The 20,766-nt window shown below is 39.3% G+C and overlaps 1 protein-coding gene across 4 annotated transcripts in view; it reads right to left on the bottom strand.

The window, feature by feature from the left end:
• Positions 1-112: 112 nt before the first annotated feature.
• Positions 113-20,766, bottom strand: part of spire1b (spire-type actin nucleation factor 1b) — a 37,512-nt gene continuing 16,858 nt past the window's right edge. The window contains exons 5-18 of one of the 4 annotated variants that reach the window (XM_077598668.1): positions 20,133-20,201; positions 19,692-19,856; positions 16,321-16,407; positions 14,972-15,101; positions 14,215-14,256; positions 11,216-11,266; positions 10,227-10,390; positions 10,029-10,122; positions 9,727-9,869; positions 6,886-7,023; positions 6,650-6,720; positions 6,539-6,566; positions 6,080-6,327; positions 113-3,511 (exon numbers count right to left, since the gene is read on the bottom strand). In XM_077598668.1, the coding sequence (XP_077454794.1) occupies positions 3,256-3,511; positions 6,080-6,327; positions 6,539-6,566; positions 6,650-6,720; positions 6,886-7,023; positions 9,727-9,869; positions 10,029-10,122; positions 10,227-10,390; positions 11,216-11,266; positions 14,215-14,256; positions 14,972-15,101; positions 16,321-16,407; positions 19,692-19,856; positions 20,133-20,201 (1,686 nt within the window). In that variant the 3' untranslated portion in view covers positions 113-3,255. The remainder of the gene's footprint in view (positions 3,512-6,079; positions 6,328-6,538; positions 6,567-6,649; positions 6,721-6,885; positions 7,024-9,726; positions 9,870-10,028; positions 10,123-10,226; positions 10,391-11,215; positions 11,267-14,214; positions 14,257-14,971; positions 15,102-16,320; positions 16,408-19,691; positions 19,857-20,132; positions 20,202-20,766) is intronic. The other 3 variants (XM_077598671.1, XM_077598669.1, XM_077598672.1) reach the window with 3 other exon arrangements.

Below are 20,766 nucleotides of genomic sequence, written 5' to 3'. Positions count from 1 at the left end.
CCCTTCTAAGGCACCAGGATTCGTAGATCCTGGACAGGGTAAGTAGGGGACAGTTGATGGTCTTTTGGGCTGCATTTTGCAACGTATGGGAAAATAAGGACAGAAAAAAGTGTACGTATAGCATTTTTATTTTTGATCACATCTAGCACTGAGATCAGGGAGTGGGTGCTTGATGCAAACGCACTGAAAGTACAAGCAACAACGTTCACGTATGATGCTTCTGCAATTTAGACCTCCCTAAATCAGGCAGCTAATCATTTGACAAAACATACACTCCTGCTAGTGTGGATAACTGTTAGTGTATTGGCAAGTTCATAAAAGACAAATTCTAAGGCAGAAAATCCCCCAAATATGAAAATATATGGAAAAAGAACTTGCGTCATTTATTTGATCCAAGCACATTGTTTCTGGATGGCTAAGGAACATTATTGAAGGCATCACATCAAGACCATTGAATTTTTTTATGAAGAATGTAACAAAAAAAATCTGAAGAAAAACGGGAATATCAGGCATTTCCCCTAAAGTATTATTTTCAAACTACATCACAAATTATGTCGTAAAAAAACAAAGTCAACGCAGTATTGATTATGTATTGCTAGAGGGCAATAAAAGCAGCAGGTTAAGACATTACTGTCAGGTGTGAAAATGAAAGCAGCAATTTGAAATAAAGGATTAAAAGGCAAGTATGGAGAGTTGCATCAGTGTTAATAATGTGTCTGTATCTGCATATGAATGCACATTATAATTATTAAAACACAGTTACTCAACCAGACGGCAACAACATTTGCTTAGTTTTTAGCTATAACATCGTTGTATTTGTGCTTCTCACACTAGATGATTTCAAAACAGGTGAATTTTGGGTGTTTAATGCACAATTGTTTAAATAAAGAGACTAGCGGATATTGCTTCATCAGATCATATACAGTAATCCCTCGAATATCGCGGCTAATGTAGACCAGACATGGCCGCGATAATTGAAAAATCGCAAAGTAGGATCACCCCTATTATAACTACCTCTTTTTTTTCTTTCTTTAGTGCTGGGTCCCAGTAGCAAGCAGAAGACAGGGGAGTGGCTTCCGCTTCTGAGTTTCAGTGTGGATATTCACATTTTTATGAACTTAAAAATAAATAAAAATTAATAGCAGAAAAAAATCGCAAAGTGAATTCACGATAATCGAGGGAAGACTGTAATCATCATTGTTTTCAAGAATGGTTTTTGTTTTTCATTAACTAATATGAGTATCTGTGGGGATGAGTCCTTATATGAAAACGTCAACAGTAAATGATGTTGCTCAAATAAAGAACACAAAAAAATCCTTTGATAGTTAGTGTTGCATCAATACCATTGTTTGGCTCCTCATAACAATTCCAACACCGATGCTGTACTGATACGTTTTTGGAAAACATATACAATGTCTCCTCTTTGGTAATAAACGACTGCATACTTACTTGAAGGTAAAATAATTTCTACCATGTTATGAGCAGATGATGCAATAAATAATAAATGAACCTCCCCTTCTAAGCCTGAGACAAAAAATGCTTTTAAAGGCCAAATGGTTGTTGTTTTTAAATGCTTGTTCAATTTGGTATCAAACTGAAACTCCTATTACGTGCACAGTGCGTTTTTTATACCACAATATGCTTGCAGAGGATACAAGTTCGCAAGCCTACTTTTTCCAGTTTTTCTTCCGGACAAAACTAACATCTTTTTGGTTGATATCAGTATTCATAAAACTTCAAATCATCATGTGTAGGTCCAAATTGAAAAATATGACTGTTAAATGAGCACAAAGAACGACACGTGCCAGAATAAAAAAACTCATAGGCTAAGAAATACACTTCTTAGCCGATATTTGTATTGAGTGGCAGTTAGAAAATAAATCTTGAAGAGTACATATTGTGTAGCATTGGCACATTATTTCTTAGTACAGTCATACCTCTACTTACAAAATTAATTGGTTCCAGAACTTTTTTTGTAACTTGAAAATGTCGTAAGTAGAGCATTACTTTGTAAGTAAATTCTCTAATTCGTTCCACAGTCCTCACACAACTACCAACTAAACCCTTTAAAATTGGTCAGTGTCCTAATTTAGTTAGAAAGATGTGAGGAACCACTCTAAAAGAGAGAAAATTATAAGGACATGATTTATTAATGTCTTAAAATTAATAAAGCATATGAAAATGTACCCTGCACCGCTGAAGTAGTTCCCTTTGCAGCCGTTATAATGTGAGACGTAACACCCGTGTTTGTCCGTCAGATGGCGCCAAGAGCCCTTTCTACCAGGGCCGAAAGTAGTCCACTTTGTAGTACATTTTAGACTTTTACGTGTGGCCTGTGTGTGTGTGTGTTTGTGTGTGAAAATATGTGCCACGTTCCATTTGTACGGTTTTTAATCGCTTAATGAGGGGAAATGCAATGATTAATAAGGGGAGCATTTAGCCGAGGTGGACAGGTATGTAAGAGAAAATCTTGAAACATGGATAGTGGTTGTTGTGAGACAGTCAATTGAATTGAATTGAATGCCTTCATTGTCATTATGTGAGATAGAATGAGAGCGATGAAATGAGAGCCCAGAAAATGGATCTTTGGATCTTTTTGGTATCTCGAGTCACTCATTTGCATATAAAAATTTTGTAACCTGAAAATTTCGTTACTAGAGGCATTCGTAAGTAGAGGTATGACTGTACTGGAATTGTAATGCCATATCGAGGCCCCTTTTGATATTTGTATGAGTATCGATGCAACACTACTTATGGCACTGAAATCACACAAGAATACATGTTAGGAAATAAATTGTTTCATGTAACAGGCAATTCTGAATTGGGTCAATATTCAGCTAACGATACTTGAAACTTCATTAAAAAATGTTTAGTGTTCTGTACAGTCAAATTATTCCACAAGTAAATTGAAACCGATAGAAAATGTATCATTTCACTCTGGATTTAGTTCCATGACATTTTCTTCAGTTGTGTGCTTATCTCTGAGTGAGCATGGGTGGACAACCCCAACGTCAAGAGGAGGACTATTTTCGCCTTTCATAAATATCAACGCAGTTGTTGTCTCCACCTCCCCCCCTTTTAGTCCTCGAGCGAAAATTAAAATGTCATCCACATTATAATCAGAATGATTGTAAGATCTACAGTAAAATGTCATTCAGAGGGGCTGGACACGAAGACGATGAAACAGCAGCAAAACCCATTCACTACTCTTTACTTATTTTTGACTACAGCTGGGTGTAGCTAGATGGAGAATGTTTAAATCTCGCTGATGGTTCGCTCAGAAGGACGGTACTCTTCTCTCACTTTTGGTGAAGAGGCATACAAGGACTGCGTTTTGCGTTTTAAGCGTGCTCTCTTGGTGGCTAAGGACAGGCTGTGCTTGCTGGAGGCGATGATGTCAGTGATGAACTTCTTGCAGTCAACACACACCTCCATGGTGGCCCAGTCTTCGGTCAGCTCTGATGGTAGCTCAAGCTCTTCGTGAGATTTTAAAGAGCCGTGTTTGGACAGTCTGAACACAAAAACAATGAATTATAGTATACTCTTCTAGTGGTATGCAAGTAACTCACTGACTATGTAACGTTGAGCCGTAATAACGTTTGCTTTTCATTTTTGAGTAACTTTTTAAAACTTAGCTCTTTAGTTTTGTTTACCTTATCTTCTTGTTTATGACTGGAACATTTTTTCATTTTTGTTCATAACAAGTTGACCTAATTGTTGGAAAATTGGCTGTCCAGCGAGAGAGTTGTTAACTGGTCCGCCTCATAGTTCTGAGATCGAGACCTTTCCACGTGGCGTTTGCATGTTCTGACTCAGCCTACATAGGTTTTCTCCGGGTACTCCGGTTTCCTTTCACATGGCAAAAACATGCATGATAGGCTGGTTGTACACTTTAAATTTGCCCTACGTATGCATGTGAGCATGAATGGTAGTCAATCGCCTGGTGCGCTGTGATTGGCTGGCAACCAATTCAGAGTGTCACTCGCCTGCTGCCCATACTTGGCTGGGACAAGCTCCAGCATCCCCGCGACGCTTGTGAGGATAAGCAGTGTTAAAAATGAATCCTAAGTCGGTTCGCACTGAATGGAGTACTCTGGTTTTCTCCCATATCCAAAAGACATGCACTGTAGGCTGGTTGATAAGCGGTTCGGAAAATGAATGAATGAATATATATTTATAATCCTACAGGTCTTAGGGTTGTGTTTTTAATGCAGATACACAACATTTTGTTGCTGGAGCCTATCCCAGCTGACCCTAGGCGACTACGCTCCAAGCTGATCGCCAGTCAGTCGTACGATACACATTGTAGAGACAGGCAACCAATCGCACTGCCACAAAGTGGGAATCGAGCCCATGCCACCCATACCGAAGTCAGGCCGAACAACCACTGCACCATTGGGTGGCTAGCAATCGTCAATTCAAAGTAAGTCAGAAAGTAGGGTAGACCACAGCCAACTCTACAATGTATTTTTCTTGTGTCTGGATCCATTTTTGCTACTGCAACGTGAGGATGCTCTTCATTGACTATAGCTCAGCCTTCAACACCATAAAACCGGACATTCTGACTGACAAACTCTCCCACCTTGGACTATCCTCTTCAATCTGCTGCTGGATAAAGAACTTCTTGACCAACCGACCACAGACTGTTAGACTTGGTCCCCACCTCTCTTCCTCCATTACACTAAGCACTGGCTCCCCTCAAGGCTGTGTACTGAGTCCTCTTCTGTACTCCCTGTACACATACGACTGTACACCCACCCACCAGTCTAACGCCATCATCAAATTCGCTGACGACACCACTGTGGTCAGACTCATCTCAGGAGGGGATGAGTCGGCTTACAGAGAGGAGGTCAACAATTTGTCTTCGTGGTGCTCGGTGAACAATCTCACACTGAACACCACGAAAACTAAAGAAATAATCCTGGACTTTCGCAAACACGGCACAGATCTGGCCCCACTCCTCATAAATGGAGTATGTGTAGACAGGGTCCAGTCCTTTAAATTCCTGGGGGTCCACGTCACGGATAAGCTCTCATGGTCTACAAACATCACGGCAGTGGTGAAGAAGGCTCAGAAACGACTCCATTTCCTCAGGGTACTTAGGAAGAACAACTTGGGCACCAAGCTTCTGAAAACCTTCTATAGAACCACTGTAGAGAGCATCCTGGCGTACGGCATCACAGTGTGGTACGCTGGAAGCACGGCGGCAGACAAAAAGGCCATGCAGAAAGTGATTAACACTGCCCAGAGGATTGTCGGCTGCTCTCTGCCCTCACTGGAAGACATTGCCAGCCCTCGTTACCTCAGCAGAGCCAAGAACATCATAGGGGACCCTTACCACCCTGGTCACAATCTGTTCCAGCTGCTGCCCTCTGGCAGACGCTATAGGTCCCACAAAGCACAGACAAATAGGCTTAAGGACAGTTTTTTCCCCACATCCATCAGAAATCTAAACTCGCGGTAACATAACACACATTCCCTTCTGCGGTAATATGAATAGATGTTTGGGTGGTGATCTGCCTCCTACTAGCTGACTGAAGTAAGGTAAGTGGAAGACAGTGAGAGGTAAGCGAGAGGTAAGCGACCTGTATCCACAACAGCAGAATGCCAAATTACAAGTCCGTAACTTACACTTATTTAGGTCTTTTGCCGAGTAAACGTAGCTTATGGAGAAGCACCATCAATTTCGTCACACGCAGTTTCTGCGTGTGATGACAAGTAGGCTTTTTGTGTTGTGATAATGACGACAGGGCCTATGTCCGATTATTATTATTATTATTATTATTATGGCGACGCTTAAGTGGCAGCCGGTAGCGGTAGCTCCGTCTGCTCTTGTTCGTTTTGTTTTTGCTGGTTTTCTATCTTTTTTAATATCATTTTAATATTTCTTAATGCTTCCCATATACTTTGCCTTTTACTTTGTGCTTTTTGCTTTGTTGTTTTGCGACCTTTGCGTCTCGACCCCACCCAGTCGCGTTGCTTGGTCTGTGCTTGCTACTGTCTTGCTACTGCAACCAAGGAAATTTCCCGAATACGGGATGAAATAAAGTTCCAATCCAATCTCGTTCTTATGTCTTACTTTGACATGGTCTTGTGGATGCTCGCTCGTCTATGGCCGCTGGAGGACTTGTCAGGTTTGACTGCCGCAGAAGCTTTTCCAGCTCTTTTGCCTCCCGATTTGGATGCGCCAGCCGAAGTCAGCGGTGTGCCTTCTGCCACTGTGAGTCCTGCTGATGCCATGCCACTTATCCTCTCCCGAGGTACAGTGTTAGTTGAGCCAATGGAGTAGATGGGAAGACTGGAATAAGGTTTGGATGGCAATCTCATCTGTCAAAAAACAAGAAGTCAAATCTTCTTATGATATCATTTCAAATCCCAGAGGGATGACGCATCTACTACAAACATAGGAAGATAGAAACATCAAGGAGATCAAAATGTATCCAACAAATCGTCCAAAGATGGATTCTGTTATTGTGGATTTCATTTCACACATAATTTCACATTGAATTGATATTAAATGGGGCTTCATGCACTTCACCTTTTTGCAACAATGTGAACACACAGGCCTGTAAAAAGAAACAAAAGAATGAAAAATTGTGAGTCAGTTTTTGTTTTTTAATTAATGAAACTTATGTGGATGGTGTAGTACTTTTTGCAAAATTGGCAGATGTAAGACCAGGTGAAAAGGGAAAATCTTTTGATCCGACAACAGAAGCAAAGCTGCAATAAAAACAAGCAAAAAAAAACCATTAGAGAACAGTTTTGGACAGAATCAGCTTTTGTCACTTTTATTATCACACTGATGCGATAAAACACTGCACATATTGAAGATTGCTCCAGCCTTATTCATGTTTTACTAAACAGTAAAGGCATGTATATACTTACCTTTCCCTTTTTCATTGCAGTGTAGACTTCTTTATACTGTTGAAACTTCTCAAGCTCTGCTTTTACCAACACCTGTCTGATGTGCATCACCTCTTCCACTGTCAGTGACAGACACTCTACAGGGAAAAAAAATTCCTCCTGCAAATAAAAACAAAAACATAATTGTTAACTTGGATAAAATCACTTTATTTTGCTGCCATAAAAGCAGCAGTGGGGAAAATGTTTTTAAAAAAACAATTAAAGAACTGTAGAATTTACATTAAAGACGAGTTTTTAAGTTGAAATGTAAAATTATGCTATTGATTTACTATATTGCCATTATTTGTATGTTTTGAATTGACCCCCCTTGAAAATGAGACGATAAATTTCAAGACACTGTCCGAGAAAAGAATAAAGAGAATGTAGAGGGAAAATAGTATAGCTTCATCAAGTGTAGCTTTCCTCTGTTGACCCAACTAACAATTAGATGTGTTCTAAAAAGTCTTGTGGTTCAAGTCAAAATAGGTTCCCAAGTAATTCATGACAAGCGCATTATTATCATTTATGTTGGCTTCAAGGTGAGAGTGTTCTTGTTGCCGGTCTTTTTCTAAAACCTATAATTAACCCTTCAGTTAAGGTCCAGAGAATTGTCAAGAGCAGCAGGTTGATAATTTACCCAAACAACTTTCTTGTTCTCAGAGTTTGACTGCTGAATGGAGGCCATGGATTTTGTACTTCTCCCGGTAGCCATATTACAGAGCTTCTATTTTATTATTTTACCTAATTTTAACCTTCCTGAATTCATCCTGGACACTGAAAAAAATGTATATGGGGTCCCTTACTTTATGTATGCTCTTTTATTACCCTCCTGTATTTTCTGTGTTGGCCAACTAGGTCACTTATTATTCGTACAGCCTCAGTCTTTCCGAAATGACTCAGACTAAAATTCCAAAGATAAAATTGGGTGCCCAAGGCCAAATAACTTTGAGTTTATACATGATGTCTTCGATCAGCTGAGAAGCCGCCGACGTCATCACGCAGATGGATGAACACTATCGTACAAAAGAGATGTTAAAGTTTATGGGAAACAGATGGTGGCGGAGCGAAATAGTGGAGAATCCCACATCCACGTTACATATCTTCTCTCTGATCACAACATTCATTATAAAGCCTCTTTTGAAAATGCTCCGAAGTCTAGAAATGTGACAGTGTAAATTGAATCCACGGGTTTAATTTACTTACATGGTTATTTACCACCTAGTCAACTACGAATTATTTGCTGAAGACACTGTTGTCTGAAAACAAGTGTTAATGTTCCATTTAAGAATGCAGAGATTATTATAGATAGCAGGCGACAACAGCATATTCCAGAGTATATTCAACATCATTCCCTTCTCCTTCAACATAACAGAATGTTGTAACATGATTAGTACAGCTCCCCATTTTCTTTGCAAGTGGCGATGGTGCTATACCATATTTATTCGAGTATAACGCACACCCGTGTATAACGCTCAACCATAATTTGTGACTAAAAATTGGTATAACATTTTTTTAAAAGTTTTTCTCAACTCACACCAACGATTGCACCGGTACTGTTAAATGGCAAATGTTTGAACATGTCACCATGACAAAACATTTACTCACAACATATGGTATGGGAACCTGGTAAAACAAACTACCAGTATGAACACAATTCTCAAATGGAATTTGCAATTTTGGATGCTTCAAATGTAATTCATCATCATAATATTTAACATTTTTCAAAGTCTGATTGATCATCATCAGATTCACCAAACAATTGATTCCATTCTTCTTGAGCAAAGATAGCGCTGCCTGGGTTCATTTGTTTCCCTGGAGCAACTTAAAAAAAAATTACAACCCTATTACCCTATAAACGTGCCGAAGCCTATTTGGAAGAAGGTAAATTGTCGCAATCTGGCGGACAAAGACAGGTCTTACGTCTCCCATTATACATAACGACTGCGGAGGGGACTTTTTCACCGACATAGGGCAGTGTTTTATCGGGATTAGTGTATAACGCGCAATCGAACTTTGCTCCAGTTTTTTGGTACACTCGAATAAATACGGTAGATATACACACAGTAGATTCAGATACAACTCGTCAGCCATGTTGTTTGAAGAGGAACGCAAGTCTAAATCTATCTATGAATCCATCGTGTATACCACAGGTGTCAAAGTGGCGGCCCAGGGGCCAAATCTGGCCCGCCGCATCATTTTGTGTGGCCCGAGAAAGTAAATCATGAGTGCCGACTTTCTGTTTTAGGATCAAATTAAAATGATGAAGATTATGGATGTATATTAAATTTCCTGATTTTCCCCCTTTTAAATCGATAATTGCTATTTTTTAATCCATATTATATTTGTTTTTAGTTCAAAAATCATTTTGTAAAATCTAAAAATATATTTAAAAAAAAGCTAAAATAAACATTGTTTTAGATCTATAAAAAACTGGATATTCAGGGCCTTTAATCCAGTTTATTTAATCCATTTGTAAAAAAAAAAATCTAAATATTATATCTAAAATGGTCCGGCCCACATGAAATCGAGTTGACGTTAACGCGGCCCGCGAACCAACCCGAGTCGGACACCCTTGGTGTATACTATATGCCATATCGCTCGCCAGTGACCACTGCAAATTCTTCTTTCCTGAACAATAATGTACTGACAATTTTGTGTATTTTTCTAAATCACTTTCCAGACAGCGATGCTTCCTTCTGTGTGATTACCAAAGCCTGGCCTAATACACATTTGCAAACTGTACTTGTGGCAATCATTGAAATAGAATATTTTGTTCATTCTCAGAGGCTGAGTAATGTAGAGTAAGGTAGAATATTAACATACCAAGGATTTAGAATTATGTTTTATGGGAGGCTGAAAAAGCCGGACATGGGTTGGCTTTTCCTTCTCGATGGAGTGTCTCCTCGGAGGGCGCTGCCGCCTCTCTGGCTGTGGTGTAGAAGAGATAGGGAGGAACTGTGGCGGAGCTGGTGTTTGCAATAAAAGCACAGCACAGTAAACAAAAAGATACATGTGATTGGTCTTCATGTTAATATGTTTTTAGAAATGCTTCGTATTTGGTGAGTTGAAAGATCTCTATTATCATCATAATGCAAGGTTATGAGATGAATTCATTCAACACTCACTCTTCTTTCCCAGGACTGCCTCTGGAGAAGTGTCATCCATTACAGAAGTTGTAACACTTGACGTACTTGTGGATATGTACCCTAAAAAGTCATCCTAAATAATGACATGAATTGCATGGATTTATATAATTTGCTCTGATGACAGAGGTTTTTGAAACAAGATTGTATAACAAAAACAAAATACAAGCCCCCACTGACGTCAGAATCAGAGGTCTCGAGTTCAGCCAGGCTTGGAGCCTTCAAAAGCTTCTTCCTCTGGGGAACAGACTGAGATCCACCGGGTTCTGATTTGGGAGGTGCCGCTTCAATTGTCAAAGACAGAGTGCTGGAGCTCCTTCTGCCCATGTATGGACTAAACTCATCTGCATAGAGCCATGAGTAAGACTGTCATTTGCAACAAAACAAACAGCATTACAGTTCAGAACATTTTCTCTCAGGATATCTTGCGTGCATTATTTTGTAGAAAATCGATCCTGATCGTGTTTCATTTGCAGTTTGTTTTACCAATTGTACACAAAACAACATTGCAAGAACCCCTGAGAAAAGGACAATATTTGGAGCTGCATTTGAAGTATGAAGGGAAAGGAATGGGGATTTAAGTTGGTCAGAAGGCAAGGGATTGGAGGAAGCTGGTGTTATACACAGAAAAAGGGGACATCTTTCACAAAATGCTCAGCTCCTAAACTCAAACTTTTCTCCAATCTAAAGTGCAACTGCAAGACCTAGGCCATTTATGAATAAGTCCTAATTAATCACTGCAAAACAATGTATCTAAGGAACATAACTTAAAACAGAATTACAATGCTTGTGATTGGGTGGTGACCAGTCCAGGGTATGTAACGCCTTTCAACCACGGTGTGCTGCAAGAAGCTCCACCACACCTGTGACTTTCGGGAAGATGAAGGGATGGAGAGGAACTGCCATGAACTTTTTGGGACTAAGCGTGTAGGGAAGAAGATGGGTGTCAATGTGAGTGGCGAAATGTATAGCTGCATCTGAAAAATATTTCTCCTCTTTGAAGGCAAAATGGTATCCACATGAGGTCATCTCCAAGAGTTTTTTTTCGTGCTACAGATGTGATTTGGCCATATAATACTGTAAATTAGTTGAAAGCCAGGGAGTCAGACAGACAAGGCCATTGGGTAAGGGTTGGAAAATAACTTCAAGCGGTATTGCTTATACTTTACCTAGTCCTGTACGGAACAAGTCTTGTGGCATACTGCGTGTTTTGCCAAAACCTAGAAGGGAATACCTCCTTCATTAGAAAAGCTACACAAAAGTTTTAACTTTTTTAACCTTATCACAGGTGTATGCTTTAATGACTGCAAACCCTGTTATTTATTAAAAGCATGAATAACTGAGGACAAATAATTTAGCTGGTATAATAAAAGCGGATCATTCTTGTTCTTTAAGAAATATGAAATTGTGGTTTAGGAGAACACTATGACTGACTGGCAAAGAATTTGGGGTATATCATGCCTTGGCGTAAATTGTCTCAAGTAGGCTCCCCTGTTACCCTGAAGATGATAAGTGGAGGAAAATGGATTGAGGATGGATTGGGCATTTAATGGACTAATAAAGCTTGTGATAGTGAAGCAGTAATATACATACACTGTCTCTGCACTCACTGGGAGCAATTATGGTTTCAGTGTCATGTTTCTTGTCCAGATATTGAACCATGAAATAGTTTTAAAGTGGTGTCATATATTCAAAATATATTTATATTCCTATTTGTGATACATTCAAAATATAAATTCCTGCCAGAATATATATATATATGACTTCATGCTTGCTGATCAAAGTGCCTGCCTTCATTTGACCATCGGTTTGTGTAGCCTTTTCACAACAATGTGTGACCACAGTATGAGGCTCTGGTGTTTGTATTATAAACAATTGTTCCTGTGTTCTGGCAGTTGTACAAGCTATTCAAAGAGAAACCAACATTGTCAAACTTTTCCTTAACTGTGTGCAAATATCCTGTTCTTATAGTTCAAAGAAAAGTGACATACCTTGAAATCTTTGCCATAACAGAGGTTTAAGTTAAAACCCACTAGTGTTATAAACAAACAGTTCCTGAATCTGGCAGTTGTCCAAGGGGTGCAGTATCTTAAAACTCTCCTTCCCCTAAGCCATTTTCCTTTTTAACTGAAACCCACCCACTAATATTCAAATTAACGCCCACTTTGGGCTAAGGGAGAGAGAAATTTTAAGATGGACTCTTCCCTTGCAAATAAAGAGAATTGACCATGGAAGCTTCAATAATGTCTTGTCTATGCTTTGTCATTTGTCTCACAAAATCCTTCAGAACAAAAATAAGAACAGGTATGTCTTTTGGGTGATTGCAAACATACTTGCTCTGATTTTCTTGTCATAAGTGAGAATTAGTTTCCAATTATATTTGATAATATAAACCAGAACTCCAACTGGAGGAATACACAAACAGGATAATCTCACAGTATGAATGATTTGGAATGATTAGAAAGCTTTTGTTCGGATCAAATGAGAGACACTGGTTTCAGCAAGAGGAAATTGGGCCTTTGCATTGTTCTGATTTGATGTTTCGGTGACACACATATACATTAAATTGTTTCATTAGCTGTTTAAAACGTGTACAAAGATAATCCGGTGGGGGGAAAAACATGGATTACAATAATTTGTTAGATTGGTCGAAAGTCAAGATTGTGGTTAACAACTCCGACCGATTTGAAGGTATAAAAAAAGAGATGTGTACGTCTTTAAAAAGGGACAAAAACGCCCTGTCAGTACTAGGATTCTGTTTTTCCGAGCTGACTGCAAGTGTTGATGCTAATTAATGTAACATGCTTCCTCTGTCAACACAATCGTGCATGTTTGAACCATCCAAGCCATTATACAATTCTGAAGGAAAACAGAGTTTCTGAGTGTTTCGCACAATCTGCAGCAGAATAGTACAATATTTTATCCTATTACAAAATATACATATGCTTTATTCTCTGTCTGAACATCTTGTTTTAAACTGCAAATTTTCCTTTTTCAGTATAATATATAAAACGGTGAATGAAATCAACACATAACAGTACATCGATGTACCTGTATTTGATAAAGGAACACAAGTCACTTAACTCCCATTGTCACGGGGGTGCTGGAGCCTATCCCAGCTAACTTCGGGCCAAAGGCGGGGGACACCCTGAATCGGTGGCCAGCCAATCACAGGGCACAAATAGACGGACAACCATGCACTCACACCCATACCTAGGGACAATTTAGACTGTCCAATCAGGTTACCATCCATGTTTTTGGAATGTGAGAAGAAACCGGAGTACCCAGAGAAAACCCACACAGGCTCGGGGAGAACATGCAAACTCCACGCAGGTGGACCGACCTGGATTTGAACCCAGGACCCCAGAGCTTTAAGGCCCACGCTCTAACCACTCAACCGCCGAGCGTCTCGTAAGGGATTCATACCCCAATATTGTAGGAACAGTTGGTTTGCTCGGAGGATCCACGTTACACATCCCTTGAATATACCTATAAAATTCATATCCATCAACGATGAATGGAGTTGTAGCAATTTTAGTTAGAGTGATCAAGACAAACAAGACAAAGGTGGTCTAAAAATTGCATTTAAAGCAGGCCTACAAAAAAACATGGTCGTTCCCGCTAAAGTCGCTAGGGTCGACGCTTAGCTTTAGCACCTGATTTGAGTTAGAGTAACATTTTAAATTTTATAGCTAATTAAATTTGAAACGATCTTAAAATGTCAAAAAGAAACGTTAACATTACAGTTTTTGCAATCATTTGGGTTTGACTTTTGTATTTATTACAACACAATACATATTTCGGTCACCCATCTTGATTTAAAAATTGTTCATTTGATTGCAACATAATAATAATTTCCATTTTGATTTTAACATGTGAATGAATTGTTTTTCTGTAATTGTTCAATCTTCGATTTTTGATAACACCCATTCATATTTGCTCGTGCTGAACAGTGTCTTACCTCAGCACATTTTACATCCACAAATATCTGCCAACCTTCAACCACTACGAAAGCATGGAATAGGAATGTAGCAGGTGGATGCGTGTGTGTGTGTGTGTGTGTGTTTGTGTGTGTATTTATGTGATGCTGAGCAGCCATGGTGCATGAGAAGAGGAGAAAATATAACGAAAGAAATGAAAACTAGGTGAGCAGCAAGAGGAACGTTACCTGACGCATCAAAACTGAAAGACATGCTAAGTGGTCGAATTACTGCAACGAGAAATGCACGGCATGGGAGAGTCATTTTAATTAGGAGCTTATTAAAGGCAAAATGGTATTTAAAATAATATACTGTAGAGTGAAACACAATTGAGAAAATAGCATGCTTATTTATCTTAATTGTCCAGTTCTGCAAACGAAAAGTGCACTAAAGAGTTTTACCATACAGAACTAATTAGTGACAGTGAATGGACTGGAAATTGAAATGCACTCAGTATTAGTATTAACGAGTCATTATTTTGACGCTACATAGTTAGGAGAGCAATAGGACATGATAACTGCAACACGAATGGAAAACCATTGCAAAAAGAATCATTGTGTGTAAAAAGAAAATGATAATAGTGAGATATTTGTTTTGAATTTTTAGGGTAAATACATAACTAGCAAAGTCATTATGGCCATATGTGTTATTCATACAGATATCCAGAACAAAAATAGCAATTTATTCATGAAAATGTCATGCATCTATGAGCGCTAGTATTTAGAGAGCAACTTGCTGTATCAAGTTATATTGCGAAATTATGCCAACATTATCAGTGAAGGTGTATTGGATCTTTTTTAAATAGTGAAAACATATATAGTACAAAAGTATATATTTTAGCTTTGTGACTAAAGTGGCTTTAATAATATGTCTCCCAAATGTGTTTGTTCCAGAGCTCCAAAGTATGCAGAAAGGTAGCAGGCAAAAAGTGTTCAAATGTCTTACCTAGGCGTCCCCTACGGACCATATCTGGAGTCACCGGTCGAAGTTTTCGCTCAGATTTAATCTCTTTAAGGATCCTCTCATGCAAGGTTGGAGGAGGCTGAGTTGGTGGCTTTAGTTTTCGTGCAGACACCTTCCAGAAAAACGTAATGATTTATAGAAATGCGGATCAGCTTGGAAAAGTGATTCTGCATATTTTCAACCTCAGCCTCAGTCTGCAGAAGGTCCCAACCTTGTGTGGGCTTCCTGTGTGTGGTTCCCGTTTTATCTAGGTCTACATTGTCTTTTTCTCTGTCTGTGCTTGCTACTGCTCCAACATGAATTTCCCAAATACGGGATGAATAAAGGTTAATCTAATCTAATGTAAAAATATCTATGGATGGATAAACTTTTTGTAACATTCATTCATTACTTTTCTGAACTGCTTATCCTCACAAGGGTCGCGGAGGGTACTTGAGCCTATCCCAGCTAACAACGGGCACCAGGCAGTGGACACCCTGATTCAGGCAGTGGTCAGCCAATCGCAGGGCACAAGGAGACGGACAACCGTTCACGCTCACACTCAGTGTTCAACCAGCCTACCCTGCATGATTTTGGGATGTGGCAGAAAACCGGAGTACCCGGAGAAAATCCACGTAAGCACGGGGAGAACATGCAACCTCCACACAGGATCGAGCTGGGATCGAATCATCCAAAATTCATTTCATCTCATCTCATTTTCTGAACGCTTTATCCTCATTAGGGTCTCAGGGGGTGCTGGAGCCAATCTCAGCTGTCTCCGGGCCAGATGCAGGGGTCACCCTGAAATGGTGGCCAGACGATCACAGGGCACAAGGAGAAAGACAACCATGCAGACTCACACCCACACCCAGGGGTAATTTAGAGTGTCCAATCAGCCTATCGTGCATGTTTTTGGAATGTGGGGGGATACCGGAGTACCCGGAGGAAACCCACGCAGGCCCAAGGAGAACATGCAAACTTCACACAGATGGACATGACCTGGATTTGAACCCAGGACCCCAGAGCTGTGAGGCCAACGCGCTAACCACTCGCTCCACCGGGCCATCCCTTCCAAAATTATTATAACAAATTAACATTTGTTGAACCACCCACGCCAAAAAATGTGGTGTCGACAGACAAGTCAATACATTTCTTCTTTCATTAGAAGACAGAGTGACAATAAACCTGTAATTTCCACTGTTGCTTTTCATAAAACATGAATTCCCGCCTTGTGTACTAAGCACACTGAGACACGCTCCTTATGTGACGGGTTTAAAATAGAGACGTGACAATAGTTTTTTCCAACGTAAAATGGTGGTTGGCAGGACGACATAAATTTTAATTCTACTCACCGGGTTAAGGGGTGGCCTGGATCTTATAAACTCCAGTATGGCTTCATGAGCACTCTTCTTCAGCCTGGGCGGGATGTCTCCATTAACCTGGAACATCCCACAAATGTAAGGATGAATCATGATTCAAAGACAAAACAAGAGATGTCGTAGAGGTCAAGTGGGAATGCTGTTGTTCAGGCTTTGTTGTGTGGACTGACATAGTTGTGGTAGAGGTTCATTAGCAAGTGAACCTGTTCAGTTCACTTGGGTGTAGCCATAAAAAAAATCGGAAGTGAAGTCACTAAGCACTGTAAATGCTAAGCAGAAAGTACAGTGGTACCTTTATATACGAGCTTAATTCATTCCGGGACTGAGCAAGTATGTCGATTTTCTCGTAACTCGTACGAACGTTTCCCATTGAAATGAACTAAAAACAAATTAATTTGTTCCAATCCTCTGAAAAAACACCAAAAACAGGATATTGGATTGGAAAAAATGTTTTATTTCTTCTAATTCGCCATCTATTAACAAAGTAACACATAACTAGTGGTTTAATAGTAATAAAATGTGTTTAATAGAACTAAAATTAGACGGATTTCGCAGAGGGGAAGTTCGGGGGGACTTTCCACGACAACACACTCGTAACCGAACAAACAAATTTAAATTAACTTGGATTAATATACACAGACACACTCAAACATAGGTTTAATTTAACTTCACACAAAACTGAATTTTAATTTTGTTTTAATTTTTTTTAACCTTCGTTCTCCGGGTTAGCTGTTTGCTACACCTCCACCCTCACGTTCGCTATCGATGGGCTGTTTGCTGTTGTATTCCCTTAAAAATATTCCGAAAATGATGCACACAAAGGTCCTCACAATAGGATAACACACGACCACTTGCCAACGAGAAGTAGTCTTGAATGAGCGATCGCGGGAGCTAACAGGCTAAGGAAGGAAAAACAGGAAATGCAACAGCTCAGCCTACCCACATATTGATTGTGGGTAATGAAGTTTTATTCTGAGAAAGGGTGCCATTGGCTATCGGTGTTGTGTGCACGAGTATACTTCATTACCCAGAAAGCCCCCTTTTTGCCCGCGCATGCGCGTTGTGCGTTTTCTGGTCCATGTGTAGGAGAAACTTGTGTGAAGAAACCGCCCAGTACACGAAAGAGATGCAGCAAAAAAGACGTGCGCTATAATGATAAACAGCCTCTCATGTCATGGCCACCTGGCTTTCTCGCATCTCGAAATTTTTCTCGTATCTAGAGCTAATTATTTGCTGGAAATTTTCCTCGTATCTCGAGCATCTCGTAGGTAGAGCTGCTCGTATGTAGAGGTACCACTGTAAATGCAGTTGTGAAGACTAATGTAATTCTGTCGGTTTCCACATCTAATTCAAGAAAAGTATCTGAATGAGACAAAAGAAAAACTACTGGAATAACAAATACCGCAGAAGTGGTTTATGGTGGTCAGATGGTTGAATAACTCTAAACTCATCTATGTCACTAGCCCCATTGTACTTATGGTTTCCATTGGAGCGCAATTTGCCCATTAATTGGCAGACAATTTTCCCTGCATCTGACAATTAACTAAACAGTTAGTTGATTATCAAAAGAATCCACAGCAGATTTTGATACTCAATAATTTTTTTGTGTTATTGTGTTACAAAACTTACACATTTTTTCTTTTTTATTTCTTTAATATTTTCAAAGCTTTAACTGGACACAATTATTTTATATTTAAAACATTTGCAGATAAAGAGTGGAAAAAAACAGAATTCAGTTTTTAATTCTTTTTTGTGGTATTTGGGATCAAACCCTCGATCTCAGAACTCTGAGGCCAACGTGCTGACCACTGTTCCGCCAGACTTAAAACATTTTGATTAAATTCCATTTTAGCAATAAAGTACTTAAACTTTTACTTTTTTGGGGCAGCACAAAATGACTCGCCGGGTTAAATTTTGCATCTTCAGGGAACAATCTACAACACCAGCTCACACCAAAACAATCTGGTGTCCTTAAACACTTCCAAAATCCTGTTAAAGTGTTGAGACTGTTGATGCTTAATTTGATTATAAAGATGTGGTAGGGAATTGCCAAGGAAAACTGATGATTGTTATGTGAATGTTTGTTAAGAAAGTATTAGGTGTATGCCATTAAAAGACTGTTTTATGAGAGATTTTCCTATGACAAAATCAAGGTTAAACTAAAAAAAAGTGTTTATTTGTGTGTTAAGTTTCTATTCAACAGTGACAAAAATATTTAACTGATATTTCAGGGCTACAGCACTAGACCAACATTTTTAAGATTACATTTTTTTTTCCTGGTATCAATTTTAGTAAGTACAGTAATACCTCGAAATACGAGTGCCTTGACATACGAGCAATTTGAGATAAGAGTAAAATTTCAAGCAAATATTTATCTTGAGATACGAGACCATTTTGATATACGAGCATACAGCGGACGCGAGAGGCTGCTCATGAGAACATCATGGCCACTGTCTCTCTCCCCTCAACTCCCTCGTGTAATGTCTTTACGAGCACTGGGCGGAGTGTTGCATTTTTTCAATGTTTTTCCCCCCGTTAGTCAGTGCGAATGGCGGAGCTTGTTCGCTAATAGGAGAGGAGTACTACTTCCCGGGCAAGTTGGCAAGTGGTCGCGCGTTATCCTATTGTGAGGACATTTGTATGCATCATTTTGGGAATATTTTGAAGGGAAGACAAAACAACCCTCGATAGGTTGCATATGAAAGTCAAGGTGGAGGCGGGGCAAATAGAGCCAACCCGGGAGAAGAAAGGTATCAGAATTTAAAACAAAATTAGAATTAAGTTTAGTGTAAGGTTAGATTAAACTTATTTTTGAGTGTGTCTGCATCGTAATCCAAGTTCATTTAAATTTGTTTATGCTATGTTACGAACGCGTTGCCGTGCAAAGTCTTGCTCTCTCTCTCACTGTCTCTCTCGCTCTCTCTCTCCCTCTCCCCCCTCTCTGTGTCCCTCTCTCTCCCCCCTCCGCAAAATCTGTCTAATTTTAGTACTATTAAACACATTTTAGTACTATTAAACCACTAGTTATTTGTTACTTTGTTAATAGATGGCGAATTAGAACAAATAATGTTTTTCCAATCCAATATCCTGATTTTGGTGTTTTTTCAGAGGGTTAGAACAAATTAATTAGTTTTTAGTTAATTTCTATGCGAAACGTTCATTTGAGTTACGAGTAAATAGACATACGAGCTCTGTCCCAGAACGCATTAAGCCCGTATCTCGAGGTACCACTGTAGTCTAATATGGGTTTACGACTCAAATTAGTATTAAACACTAACTGTTCTGCTATCCAAAAAGTTGCTCTTTTCAAAATAAAGTTGTCAGAGAATCCTGCAGATACTTACCATGACTTTTCGCAGTTTGTAGCGTTTCGACTTGATGTCATTCATGAGCATTTCGTATGGTGTAAGCTGGTACTCGGTAGGCAGCGGGTCGTACTGACGTTCCTGCACCTTTTTAAGCTTGATTCCTTCTCGAAGGTCTCTCATCACCTGAACCCAGAATCGAGCCTGACAGGAAGGAAATGGCATTATAAACATGGGAGAAAATACATATCCATATATCATGCAACCTCGGCCAATTGCTCCCCTTATTAATGAGTGCAATTCCCCATATTAAGCAATAATAAACCGTACAAATGCAATGCTCACATTGGGCGCACTGCAATTGGCTGGCCACCCCCACCTAGTACCCATAGTTAGTTGGGAAAAGCTAACAGCAGATTAACATGCGACCCTTGTGTTGGATGACTGTTCAGTTGATGAATTAAGATTAATAATAGTTACCCAATCAGCATTTTGTAATTCATCCAGGTCTTGTCTGGGATCTTCTGATGACTCCATCTTACGAAGATTCTATTAGAGACAAAAAAAGCTGAGTTAGTAGACGAGAATAAATAAAATTAGTGAACTCTCTTTACCATGTTATATTATCCAGATCTATGAATTAATAAAGGTTATACTGCCGACTAGCAATTAGTAGGACCTCTCTCATGTTTACCGGAAACATTTCAGAAGGGAAAGAAAGAGATCTGCATATTATCATGTTCTGGTTCTCTCATTAGTAGAATGGTAGAATAAGTGTGGTAAATATTAGACACACTAGTGAAAGGTTGAATGGGCGAGTTAATGGAAAAAAATGACATTCAGTTCGGATGAATTTCTCAAAAACTGGACAATGAAAAAGTTTGGGGTCACATTTTTTTCTTTTTCACGAAAAGTCACAATAAAATTACGGTCGCAAACTATAAAATATAGTGAGCATGATATCAATTAGGATTTTCATTTGAAGTATTTTTTATTCATTCAAAACTTTGCTTTTTTTTCAAATATTGCTCCTTTTGCAATAATTACAGTATTGTAGAGCTTTGGCATTCTAGCAGTTTCAACCCACAAATCCATAAATCCCTCTCATAAATTG

This window comes from Stigmatopora argus, chromosome 4 (genome assembly GCF_051989625.1).
Source record: "Stigmatopora argus isolate UIUO_Sarg chromosome 4, RoL_Sarg_1.0, whole genome shotgun sequence".
Lineage (NCBI taxonomy): Eukaryota > Metazoa > Chordata > Actinopteri > Syngnathiformes > Syngnathidae > Stigmatopora > Stigmatopora argus.
The sequence above is the reverse complement of the archived record's forward strand: the minus strand, read 5'-3'. Positions and strand labels throughout refer to the sequence as shown.